The 13547-nt window shown below is 38.0% G+C and overlaps 1 protein-coding gene and 1 long non-coding RNA gene across 2 annotated transcripts; one reads left to right on the top strand and one right to left on the bottom strand.

Moving 5' to 3' along the window:
* Positions 1–9: 9 nt before the first annotated feature.
* Positions 10–8427, top strand: LOC147763460 (uncharacterized). Its single transcript, XR_015333136.1, has 3 exons — positions 10–169; positions 6811–7043; positions 8224–8427. It is a non-coding gene; the product is annotated as an uncharacterized LOC147763460 (long non-coding RNA).
* Positions 8121–10839, bottom strand: LOC147763459 (uncharacterized). Its single transcript, XM_087006197.1, has 3 exons — positions 10474–10839; positions 10063–10224; positions 8121–9714 (listed from the first exon to the last, which is right to left on the bottom strand). Exons 1-3 carry the CDS (start codon positions 10784–10786, stop codon positions 8123–8125), a joined length of 2067 nt encoding a protein of 688 aa, XP_086862323.1. The 5' UTR covers positions 10787–10839; the 3' UTR covers positions 8121–8122.
* Between the last annotated feature and the right edge of the window lie 2708 nt (positions 10840–13547).

Here is a 13547-nt window from a genome sequence, read left to right as displayed (position 1 = left end):
TCTGTGTTAGAACGTTTTAATATATGGACGCAGCTGTAACTGTAGCTATTGGAAATGGAATGTAATCCACAATCAGCATGCAAATATATGACATGCAGACACTGTATTTCTGTCAACGTAACCGAGCAGCCCGCATTTGGGAGATCAAACGAAATCATTTTTCACTGAGGTTAGTGGAGTTATATAAGAAGGTCCCTACTCGTCTGCGTATCGCAACCAAAACAATATTTCACTGAGATTGGTGAACCAGAGAGAGGGGGAGGAGAGACATGCAATATTTTCTTTTTTAAGTGAAGGAAGCTGTCAACATCAAGAAAACATCAATGCTATAAATCAGTGGAAGTGGCACGGTTTCGATCAAGGCTTTGAGTCTGATTTCATTTTTGTTGATTCTCTGTCGATCGCTGCATTTATTTTCTCTGTTTTGTTTTTGAACTGTTTTCTTTCTGTATTTTTTGTATTAAGCAGAACAGTCCGGGGAAACTTCCACTGCCAAAACTAAGGCTTTTTTCAACACAACACGATTATTCATATAATATTGGTTATTATTATGATTATATGATTATTTGCATAATGGGAAAGCGGGAATAGCTTCATCTTATTTTCAGTGATGAGACATCATGGCTGAGTTTTATATCAAAAGACTCAAACACGTGAAACTAAATGCAAATGTCGTGACCAAATATGCTCGAATGAAAAGGTAGTTGACATCACGCAAGAACATAAGCCTGTCACACCATAGACCAGAAGGTCGTGATAAATCATAATCAGATGAAAATGCGAATATATCAGCACTGAACATCCTTTCCATTATAATAGGTTTTAGGTTTTGCTCTCTCTCTCTCTCTCTCTCACACACACACATTCATTATCATTACTATTTTGCGTTTGACTTATTATTGTAGTCAAAGAAAATTGCTCACTGCGTCATAAAGATTTGCTGTTTTGCTGTGGTAGACCCAGGTTTAGAGAATTTCAGGTTCGTGTGTAAAGACAAACGATAGGGATGCCCCCCTTTCCATTTTTGTAAAAAGCCAGATCCTTCCTTTTTAAGAGAGAGAGAGACGTTCTAATTGGTACACATCTGTATTTCACATTCTTCAATCATCACGTAAGGTGTCTACGTTGGATTATTTGAGGGAGGCCATTCGCCTTTGCAAGTGTAGCAGTGACGTATAATAGGGGTTATACGCAATATGTAAAACGTAGCTCATGTTCATGCAATTACTCTCTTGTATATGCATATTTTTTTTTTTACACGAAGGAGTAATACGCACACCGAGTGTCAGGACTGCAAGGGTTGATAGTCATAAAATCAACAGTTAACATAATGGAAAAAATTATATATTTAACACCAGCACAGTACTAGTGTGTGCGGTATATATATATAACAATTTCTTACTGCAGTCAACACAAATCATCAAACATGACATCGGTTGCCCCCTAAACCTCCAATATTAATCAACACTGTAGAGACGCAATATTAATACGCCTGACAGCGTGCTATGTTATTTGGTCTGTTCACATGGGTTCTAAATTAAAAAGTTTGGTTCTTAACTAGAGTGCGTCGACAACCATACACTGTATTCATTCACATAGATTTAAAGACAGAAAATGAGATATTTATATAGATAAATATAAAAAGAATTTACCTGAATGAATATGGAAATTTCTTTGAAATTGCTAAATAAAGTTGTAATGTGCATCGTGTGCCTTTTATAGGTTCTATTGTAGCTCTAAAGTCTTCTATTTGAGGATTGCGCTGTCACTTACAGCCCCAGTAAATTGTTTTGAGACGGACCTGAGCAATTTGGTTTGACACTGTCCACATTTCCACTTGAAAAGACGCATCAGGAAGAATGCACACTATTTATTTATTTATTTATTGCTTTCCGAAACCCCGTTCTTATCATAATGTAAATGTCACCGTAAGCCTTCACCTGAAGCGCCGAAGAAGCCTGGAATATCCCAAGATGGTATCGAATCACACGAATTCCACTGGTCAGATGGCCCCTGTTAAATATGAACATTAATCTGACTTTGAATTGTGATAAGCCTCGTGGATCAAAATACTGGGGTGACAAAAAGAGGGGGGGGGGGGGGGAGGGGGTTGGAAGTTTAATGGTTGGAAAGCTTCAAAACTATCAGTTCATCAAGCTTATTATATGTTTCCACTTTCATAAAAACAAGGATTATTAACATGCATGGCAGTAAAATGAAAAGAGAATATTCAAATCCATTAACATTCAAATTTGATGTTGCCCGTAATCAAATTTTGATGCTATTTCTATTTTGTTCAGTTCGCCAAAAAGATACGTTAATTTTATGGAAGACCAAAATGAACATGTCACAAAATTAGATAACTTGCTCTTATCCATCTATCTATCTATCTAAGCAATATTTAAGCAGAGTTATTTTCGACACAAAACAGAAATTGTTGACAAGATATATGCTTGCAACAATTTTCTTTGACTTTGCGCGAGTGCGTGTGCGTGCGTGGGGTTAAGTTGGAAGGAGGTCCTCAGAATTAACGTTTATCGTTTAAGCCATGGAAATTAACTTGTACACGTAAGGAAGTAATATCCGTTGAATATGCGACCTCACCGTCGGGTAATCACAATTCAAACTATCACAGTCATTGGTTTTCCATCTGTTTATCTTTTGAGACACTGCTACATGGGGAGTAATTACATGGGAAGCATTTTAAAATGGAAAAAAAAAGAAATAAGACAAACGTACATATAAAGCATTTATGCTTGAGCGCTTGTGGTACGGGTCCGAGTTTGAGTGCCAATCGCCACGGCATCGATCCACAAAAAAGCAATTGCAAGTTCAACAGTAAACATTTTTGCAGCGTCAATATTCTTGCCATAAAACAGAATTTTCATCAATCTCCCCTGGTTGGCTTTCAACAGCAGGAGATAAAACAGACATCTTTGTCGATGTTCTGCACTGTAGGTTACACAAGCATTTCTTTCCTCTCCTTTATTCCTTTCTATCATAAAATTATTTTGAAACGAGTACTGATTTGTTTCTTTTGCTTGCGATTCAGTATCCTGTATCTTGTTGTCCAATTCAGTATCCTGTCCACTTTGCCTACTCATTTTTAAATGATTTAGTTAGATCGGGTCCGATCTTAAACTTGCTGGGCTAATAGCTGGCATAAGAAGTCTTTGCTTAGATCCAACGTTAGTGTTGGCCTTCATATGGACTGGATAAGAAAAATTGAATGAATGTTCAAGGGTATCATTGTAGGCCTGTCTATGACTTCCTGTCTGGGAAAATTTGCATAATGCGTATGCTGTAACGAGGAGAACGACACCAAAAAGCAACGCAGGGGGTCCAAGAATCTTAAGAGCAGTTCGAGCATCTTTATTCTGGCCAGGCGAAACAGAATAGTAATCATAGCCCTTCCAGGTTGCCACTGTGCCTGCAACAATAAAACAACAAGCAGGAATGATGACTGTTCTACCAAGTTTTCTGTATCTGTCTTGCTTTGCTAATTCCTCTTTTATTCGCCTGCGTCTGATCCGACTTTCGGCGATCATTTCTTCGCGGACCTTTTGCGTTTCGTAAAATTGTTGCATATTTTTCCGTCTTGCAAGAAACTTTCTCTCGTTTTCGTCTTCTTCATTTTCATCATCTGGTAGTTTATTCAAAGAGTTACTGGAAACGTTCTTTGTTTCGGTTGCCATCTGTATTAACTAGGTTTTCCCATCGATATTTACTAACATGATAGAAACTTCAGTGAGGGCATTTCTCTTTGGAACAATGTTTATACAAAGTATACTGTACAATGTACAGTCAATGAGGATGAATACGCAAACTTAAGAAATTGTTTAAGTAATTTCTGTTAAAATGTCCCTGAATCACCCAGTAGTGGCTTTCCTTTTTTATGTCCTGTGCTTGAATTTATGCTGTATTTCAGAGAGAAGACTTCTCCATGGTTTTTAATCCTTATAGAAAACCTCAGCCTGGCATCTATCCCGTACCTTGCTTTGAAACTTTGTCGATCTTGCCCAAATACTACGCTTAGAATATGCTATTGTGTTTATCCAATCCCTAGGCTTATGTGATAAAAAGAAAACCATTGCCCACCGCCAGAGCCACGACGAAAGTTAAAACGGACAGAAACTACAAAAAGATTAGTTCTATCTCCTTTTTATTCCTCGGTATTGATGTGGGTCTGCTTGCAACATCACATAGCAGCTTTGAAACAAACAGAGAAACTTAATAAAAACGTGCCTGTGGGCGTGACAGACAGCTGTGCTCCATCGATACAGATTAAGTGCATTAGATGAAAGGGACTAGATTGTGAATCTGCTTGGAATCTATCCCTTATCTGACCCAACAAGGCAAACATTAAGGATCTTGTGATCATTACTTGCTTTTAACTGGGCCCTTGTATGTTATTGAGATTCACTACTATTATTATTATTGCAGTAGCGGTTATTTTGTCACAACTATCAGAATGTTATTACTCTCCAACACAAACCTCAACTCAATGCCTAGAATGCTGTTATCTTCTGGAGAATCGTAAAGATCGTTGAGTGGAAATGTTTCGTTTTAGTGACTTGCGTGAGGGTGAATATTAAAATTCTTTGAAGTAGGAAGTCGGAAGTCTGGAAGCCGATATCTGTCTCGCTGTCGTGTGTATGGCATTTAGCTAGAACTAGGATCTAAGTTCTATCTTGGATACTAGGCTAGAACATTTCATCGTTCCGGCTTGCAGGGTCACTTCGTGTTCACCAAATAAAAATTAGATAAGCCAGCTAAATCAAAATGTAGTGATAGCTCTTCATATCAAAGGAAATTACATGTAGGCCTACCATTACCAAGAATATAACTTGTTGTTACCTTATACATAGGCCTACATTATATATTTACATTACTTAGGGGAATGAAAGACTCTGACCATTCTTATATGAAAATACGCTCTTATTTCAACCAAAAAGGCAATAAAGTATTTTGTCAAACCTAGGATCCATGATATAATGTTTTGAAAGTTTGACTCTAAGGTAAGATTTTGGGATCATCCCAGTTTGGCATATGATTTTGTTTTAAAATATGGTCTTCTGACAGGTCCGTAGCCAGCAATTTTCAAAAGGGGGTTCTTTTTCTAAAAAAAGTGGACCTTTACCATGAAACCTCCGAGTGCCTAGATAAAAATTTTACCCATAAGGGACCTTTTCCCAGCGAAAAGAGGGGTTCTTTCAAATCCCTTGAAATGAACCCCCTCCCCGCCCCCCCCCCCCCCCCCCCCCCCGGCTACGGGGATGACTGGGTATAATTGCTGATTCGTTTCAATTGTTGTTGAGAATGGTTTGTATAACTTTTAATTCTAAAAACTCAATAATAATCGAAACATTTAAGTTTAAAGAGAAGGCATTACTCACTATTTCATAACAGTTTTTATAGTGTTTAAAAATAAAATAAATAAATAAATGACTGTGCACATGTAACTATATGTATCTCAAAATTATGTCTGTTCTGTTGTAAAGTAACATTATACAGAAAACACTGAAATGTCATGCTTTGCATCTGTTTGGCATTTGTTACAGACAAACTAGAAAATGTGAATCCCATTTTCGTCTTATTTTCTCTTTTACCTGGCAGATTTGGCAATTTGCGGGTAACTGCTAGTATTAGTATTATACTGAAAGCAGAGCAAGACCTGTGACCACTGCTTTAAGTGAGGTCATCAAGATTTTGTTGACAAATTTACTCATTGACGATGTAGTCGCAGAATGTAAAGCACGTAATGGGAATTTTTATTTGCAATGCCTTCAAGGCAAGTGCTCTGAGTTTATTTGGATTAATTTGCTACCGGATAAAGGGCCATCATGATATTTACTGTTTACGACGCCCTTTATATCCATGATTTAAAGATCTCGCACGCATCACTCCCCGCTGGTTGCCCATCCTTTAATTTTATTATTTTTTTGCAAATATGAGAAAAAGTGTCGCTTAAAGATTGAAGAAAATTATCTCGATTGTTGCCACATTTAATATGTTGCATTAAACGATTGAAAATAATAATGTCATTTCAAGAGAATCGTTGATAGATTACAGCCGTCCGCACATATTACTTTAATTAAATAATCTGTGAAAAAAACTTATATTAAGCCTATAACGCATATAATGCACTTCCACTAGTTTCTCAAATAAAGTCGACATGCAGAGCCATAAACCAAATTAATTGATAAATAAGATAAATTAATTGATAAATAAGATAAATTAATTGATAAATGAGAAAATAATGATGCTCATAAAATACATTTCACAGAAATTTCAATGATTGTTGCTTTCATCACCAGGGTAAACCTTATCCAAAACTGTTGAACTTTACACGTTTTCGAGTTATAAATCCTGTCTGTAACCGTCAAGACAAAAATTCTGCAGTCTCCAACTCCATTACGAGCGTGACTCGAAAATTAGAAAATTTCCATTCAACAACGAGTGTCTAGACCAAATTTATGTCAAATTTTTTTGATATGGTATACCGTGGCGAATTACAAAAGAAAGTGTTGAAATTTCACGGAGAATTAACTTTTTTTATTTCTGGACGGTCATTGTGTCTTTAAGAAAATTTGAAGTGTCTGTGGTATCTGGGGTGTAGACGGATAGGAATGGGGGTATATTAAACGGTTTTAAGTCATACATGTACCATTTGTTTTACCATATAGAAAAAGGGGCATTGATTTTATTCCAAAGTCTAGGACTCTTGGGTTAAGGTAGATCACAATTCTAATGGTTCAATTTTAAATCATTAAAAATCATTAAGTGTTTTTTCGTTTTATTTTTTTCCAGCGTTACATCAACACGTAAATGTGCCAAAACGTGCCCTCTTGAATGAGACTGGTTCTGCCCGACGACAGCTGGCTATTATTGATCTTACCACCTTACAGGGAGAGGTATTTACTGGCGTTCTCCGAATATCCTCCACTATGCTTTTCCAGTAACAACTGAATCACACGAAGCATTGGGAAACCAGAGTGGCCGGGTCACCACAACAGTTTTTGACAAGCTTCATTATTAAGACGGTAACTAGTGTCAAGGTGAAAGTTGTGGATTTTATTTGTTTTTCCTGCAAGCTAAGTGGTCTGTTATTATCAGGGTTAATTTGCTATCGGAAGGACCACGATGTTTGTATTTTGGGGGTTTATAGTATGGTCTAATAGTATTTGGTTATAAAACAAGGTAAAGAGTAACGAGAAAACATTCACCACCATTTTACTGACTGTAGCTTTAGTTGAAGTTATTCTGTAGTGATTTAAAATGCCACTGTGCTAATATGTACGCTGTAATGACGAACAACGGTATGCCTATATAGTACAGGTATGCAGAAGTTGTCTTCCCAAGAACAAAATTTGATTTTCAAAGTGCATTTCCGCAATAGCATGCCATGCCTAAACGATATATATGCAGAGGTTTATGAATTGAGCGTTACAGAAAATAAGAAGTTTTATTTACCGAAGTTAAAGGCAGATAAGGAGCGATTGTAGATTACTCCCATATCCATTTATTATGCAAATTGTACAATCATTCACTCAAATTAAAAAATAATATAAATAATCTGTAAAAAACACTTATATTAAGCCCATAACGCATATAATGCACTTCCACTAGTTTCTCAAATAAAGTCGACATGCAGAGCCATAAACCAAATTAATCCCTCGTTCAGCAAAAATGGCTATAAAACTGCACCTTCTTCAAATTTCTAACCGTAAATTGAACGATTTATCCGTCCCTCCAGTTCGTAAAAATCGCAGTACTCTCACTCCCATGTATGGATGTTTAGCTGAGCGCACAATTGTATACTGATTCAAATGAAACTGCTGAGAGATATTCAAAGCACGGCAAGAAAACAGAAAATATCCGTTCAAATATCATTTTTCCGGAAATATGTGACGATTCCCTTTGGTATTTCTCTTAATTATACTACATGTATTTGAAACTGTATGGTGGCAAATGGTCGAGTTTCGTGGCAAAATTTTTACTTTTTAAAAATACGGATACAATTACACGCGTTTTTGAGCTTATTGTTCTCTGTTTACTACAATCAATAGCTTGTAAGTATCATTATGTCATAAAATATTAGACACTTTGCATCTTGCATTAATCAAAAGTCGGTGATGTTGATATGTTGGTTGAGGGCTGGGCGCCTTTGGCCAGGGGCTTTTGATTTGATCTTCTTATCTGGCGCTTTATAACCTCTTACAGGTGTTTGGCCTCCAACTCGAAAGTAACGAGTGGACTTTCCTGTCGCCCAAGCAAATCCAGGATTGACCGGAGGAGGAGTGAGGGAAAAGTCATCCCGTGGTGAATTTCCCGGGGATTCTGGCGTGACGCCTATCTGAACCTCGCTCGCGCTAACTTGAGAATTCTCCCGCGACAGTGCAGGGCTTACTTGGTTGGATCGAAAACTCTGCTGAGAAGACGACCTGCTCGCTGTGAGTTTTGCTGCCTCCTCCTCCTCCTCTTTTTGTTGTTTGCGTTTGCAACGTCGGTACTTCGCAACGATGAAAAACACCAAACAAGACCCAATCAGGCCAGCGGCAACAACTGTTCCAACCGAAATCCCTACTGTCTCCACCAATGTTAAAGGGACATCGTCAACTTGAGCAGCGGCGTTCCCTGCCTGTAATGTGTTTTGTGAAGTTGTAGTAGGAGACTCTACCTGTAATGTGTTTTGTGTAGTTGTAGTACGGGACCTTGCCTGTAATGCGTTTTGTGTAGTTGTAGTAGGAGACCCTACCTGTGACGTGTTTTGTGTAGTTGTAGTAGGAGACCCTACCTGTGACGTGTTTTGTGTAGTTGTAGCAGGAGACCCTACCTGTGACGTGTTTTGTGTAGTTGTAGTAAGAGACCCTACCTGTGACGTGTTTTGTGTAGTTGTAGTAGGAGAACTTGTGGAGGTGTTTCTTGGTTTTGTAGATAAAGAAGTGCCGACAGCAGCGGCTAAAGTTGTGGTGCTTGCAGCACTGTCTGTGGTGATTCGTACGCCGGAAGAGGTACTTGCCTCTTTGGTAGAGGTAATTTCTGTTGTAACCATTTCTGTGGTGCTTTGCACGCCGACATATGTGCTTACTTCTTCGGTAGTGGTGCTTGGAATCTCAGTAGTGGTAATTTCTGTAGGTACCATTTCGGTAGTCGTCATCGCAGCTTCCGCCGCGGCCACAAAATTCGCCTGATCTGGATTGGAAGCTAAGGCCACATCTTCATCGACGAGACCATCACCATCGTCATCAATGTAATTTAGGAGTTCTTCATCGAGAAGACCATCACAGTCATTATCCAACCCATCTCCTGCCACTGAAGTTGTCAAACTACAGTAATCCCCTATAGGCGCCAACCGACATCCACCGGGATATCCGTAAGATTCGTACTGTACGTGACCATAGGCGAATGCGGAAAAAACAACGATTGGTGACTGGTGGTATAGGGTGTGAGTTCCAGGAGAAACTGACAATATGACTGCTGCGTACTGCGTATTAGATATCTGCGTCCAATTTGTGGATACATCTCCTGGTGCTACAGGTGCCCCGTCAAGGTACAGCCCTGATAATTGGTCCATCTTGATTATAACGTTAATGTAGTTTCTAAAAGCAGCTGACACGCCCTCTACCGTTGCCAGAGTGTAGTAAGAGTCGAATTGTTCAAGTGGAGGAAGCAGCATCATGAATGGGTCGGTTTGAGCATAGTCTGCACTGGCTGCAAATCAGATATCATTCATTATTCTGAATTACATTTAATTTCTTTTCACAGATTGTAAAACGAGAAAATGTTAACTTTTTACTAAGTTTACTTGTTTGTCTAGCTTTGTCTATTATTACGTGAAAATAATTCTTAAAAATGAAAAAAAAAAAAAAAAATTGATTATTTATTGCTGCTTTTATTAATTATAGCCAATTCACTTATCCAATTTCCTAAGCACAATATCATGAATGCAGTCAAAAACAGAAGTGTAACATTACCTTAGCATTAGTTCAAAGTAATACCACGCGACGGCATTTTTAATGAGATAATAGACCAAATGAAGACACCACTAAGTCTACTTACAAGACTTTGAATATTGTACAACAAGGACTGCTTTGCTGGCCTCAATATACAGGTAGTCGTTAGACGAGACGAGTAGCTGTTGGAATTCGCCAGCGTTCAAAGTGTACGTACTGGTACCGGTTGTCGTGCCCTGTACTGTCACCGTGGTTCCTTGCACAGTGCCTGGATGGTATGGAAAGAATATTCTGTTTTACTAAAGTGGCTCTTATTTATTTTCGGTTTGCATTTCACAAATTGAGGCTTTTCGTAGAGCAAGTGTCCCCAAATGTTACATTATTATAACATTATGACCACACATTGAAATACTTCTACTTCAGAAATGACCTTTAGGAGGCCACCGTCGCATATAGCTATAATTTACTGTAATGTATGAAAAACGCCTTGAGCTTCCTGAAATATGAATTCACCTACCAATAATTCGAAAAACATCCCCCGCGGATCTTTCAGAGAGGGGTGTTGTAACAAAGTGCCTCCCAAGCGTCGGGACGGATGGAATCATCTCTTCCATATGGTCTGACGATCTGGAACCACTTGTACTTAGAACCTCTGTCCTTTTACTACCAGACACTACCCCAATGGGTTTATCGGATGTGACTCGTGCCCCAGTTAGGTCCTCGTCGCACTGAAGTTGGAACGTTTGCCATCGGTCTAGCGAGACGGTGAAAGAATCGCCACTGCTATAGGTTTGTCCATTGTACGAACAGGAGAAAGAATGACTTGGCATGGTGAAGTTTACACTTGTACTGTCCTCCGTTGCTACCAGTCCTAAAAGTAGGGAGAACGACAGAAAATAGTGACAATTATTACCAATATTTACTCTACGTCATCAGAATAGATTGCGATACGACACACAGCGAGTTGAGGTCCTATATGTACAGCAGTTTCAGAAGAATAAAGAAAGAAAAAGGAAATCTTAAAAAAAGAGAAAATCTTTTCATTCACCACCAACGGAATGTATTCTCCCTCGTTTTTGTGTCTCTTGTCTGAGAGGCAAGCATTTTTTAAAAGAGAAATCACATTTGTGATATAGGTTCTCCAATATAAAGTTAAACTGTGTTTGACATAAAAGCAACAAAATTGATAATTATATCTGTCTATTGTTACATTTGAATCAATTGGTTAATTTATTAACTGATTTATTTATTCTTTTATCTGATTTTTTTTTTCAATCTACCTATCTGTCCTGGATCCTGCCTTCCAGAGACTGCGGTATTCCTGGGCCAAGCTGGCACAAAGTAATCCGTTCCTAACACGTCCGCCGGAATCACCAAAAATGAGTCCGAGCTGTAGTGCTCTTTGTTGACCGCATACACTATGATCTCGTCTGATGCCGTGATGTATATCCCTCTGGACTGGACACCGCTTCCGGTCATCCTTATATCTTTGGGAATCTGGACTGTGCGAACTTGACCTTTTGTGACTGATACCTGAATTTTAAAAATCTGACCATATTTTCTTTTTTGTTTCTAATATCGCCAATTGGCCATGATTGTTCCCAGATGCAGGTACAAATAAAGCAAATTCCATATCTTTACCTTATGTATATTGGATCTCAAATCCTAACAAAACGTTCTTGTAACAAAAGGAAAATCCACTCTGGATAATTTTAAATTGACATTTTTGGCGTAATTCCCCCTCTTGGGCATCTTAGAATTACATACCGTATCTCCGCCGTACACGGTGCTGGACAAAGGTGCCGATATATTCACAGTTATGGTTCGGTTCACACTAGTCGTGATAAAAAGTTCCAGACTTCTGGAGTTTGGGTAATTTTCGCCAAACGCCATGTAAAATTCCACCCCCATGTTATCCGGCTTGTTAGAATAACCTGAGTAAGAAAAACGCTCGTCTTCTTCAAAACGTCTGGTAGTTTTTATATATTTTATTATATTGTCAGTGAAATCCAATGGGTACTTTTTTAAATGGTGCTTTTGTTAGTATTAAATTCAAAAACTCTTTCTGTTGATTGTATTTATGTATTATATCATTAACAAAGTTTGTTGATATATACAGTAGACATAAAATCGATCACCTTATATCTTGTGGAACAATTTTTTTGGACAAAAGAAATAACGAAAATCTGGTTGAATCAATTGTTAAAGCAAAAATGAAACATAATAAAAAATAAATTATTTACTTCAAATTTCATGAAACAAATTTTCATATATGCATAGTACAGTTGAAAACTTACCCATTGTCGTCTCCAGCGCAACCCAAACCATAAAAATAGCTTTTAAAAGTGTTTTTCTTTTCAAACGGCTCTGTTTTCTCTGCGGCATTTTTCAGTTATCGCGCTGTGAGAAACGATGCAGGGATTTGTCGTGAGAACAACGTCCGCAGGTTTGCTGCCGTGGTCAAACACGGATGTCGAATAAATACAGCAAACTATTTATCTATTTGATTTGGACTGTTGGGGGATAAATGATTCGGTAAATGATTGGGTCAGCAATACACTGACCCCTTTGCAAACAGGCCTACTACATGTCACCTATTACCCTCACGTGTAGTAACATGCGGTCGAACTTGTGTATCTGTCTGTTTGTCTGTCAATTTGTCGGACCTCCCCGTCTTTCTGTTTGATCGCCTGTCTGTCCGGTCGTCCGTTTCTCTGCCTTTAAGGATTTTGTAACCCTATCATCAAGATACCGAAAATGAGTTTTTTTTCCTGCATTCCTGCATCATTATTCAATAATGCATCTATCTTTCTGCTGATTTAAAACAGTGAAAAACCGTCAAAAATATAAAATATCGGCGTTTGTATTGTTTCGTTGCAATGTATAAGCATAGGCAACCCAAATTTTTAATCTTCAGTTTAACACCTTTTTATTTTGAGTTGAGATAGCAATCGGTATGGGGCGTAACTTCATCCCTGAACAAGATTTTATCACAAAAATAGGCAGAGTTGACCACGAAAGTGTAGGGTACAATTCCATGACGTCATTTTGGTTTAAATGTTTTTGTTATGGAATTATGAGCCCCTTAATTATAGATTTTCATTAATCAAAGGCATTATTTTGCTTTGTCAACGATAAAATCTGAACTAAGAATTTGAAGAAAAATCGCTGGCTTTTGGAGAACTAAATGATGTTATTAAATCGGCGTTGAAACGGTGACCGTGGGTGCTCAGGTAAAAGAGAAATTAAAGAAAGGGATTTTTTAAGTTTTTACCCCAAAATCGCAATTATGGTGTTACCGGTAAGATGACGTGTAAATGTTAATTAATTTTGTCACTGAACACTGAAGACTTATTTATTACCCAAAAGAATATGTAAGACAGTAAATAAGAAGTTTGGGTCGAAGGGTGACAATATCCTTAAGCAAGGTGACTTTTGAAATAATGGAGGGCTACATGTGCATTTTTTAATGTCAGTCAATTAGATCTTGGAAGAGATTCCAATACAAATGTAGTTCCGTGTACCCAGTACACAAGTTCAAGGATTTTCCATTCTTTCCTTTTTGTTATAAGAATATCTGTTCTTTTTCTC

Source organism: Lingula anatina, chromosome 2 (genome assembly GCF_051362555.1).
Source record: "Lingula anatina isolate TDL-2025a chromosome 2, LinAna3.0, whole genome shotgun sequence".
Classification (NCBI taxonomy): Eukaryota; Metazoa; Brachiopoda; class Lingulata; order Lingulida; family Lingulidae; genus Lingula; species Lingula anatina.
Note: the sequence above shows the minus strand (reverse complement) of the source record. Positions and strands in the feature narration are given on the sequence as shown.

Excerpts from the sequence above, each read along its gene's own strand:
- LOC147763459 (XM_087006197.1), bottom strand. The coding sequence starts at position 10,786 with ATGCCAAGTCATTCTTTCTCCTGTTCGTACAATGGACAAACCTATAGC. Across the intron at positions 10,225-10,473 it reads GGATGTTTTTCGAATTATTG|GCACTGTGCAAGGAACCACG; the intron begins GTAGGTGAATTC and ends CATACCATCCAG. Across the intron at positions 9,715-10,062 it reads TGTACAATATTCAAAGTCTT|CCAGTGCAGACTATGCTCAA; the intron begins GTAAGTAGACTT and ends TCTGATTTGCAG.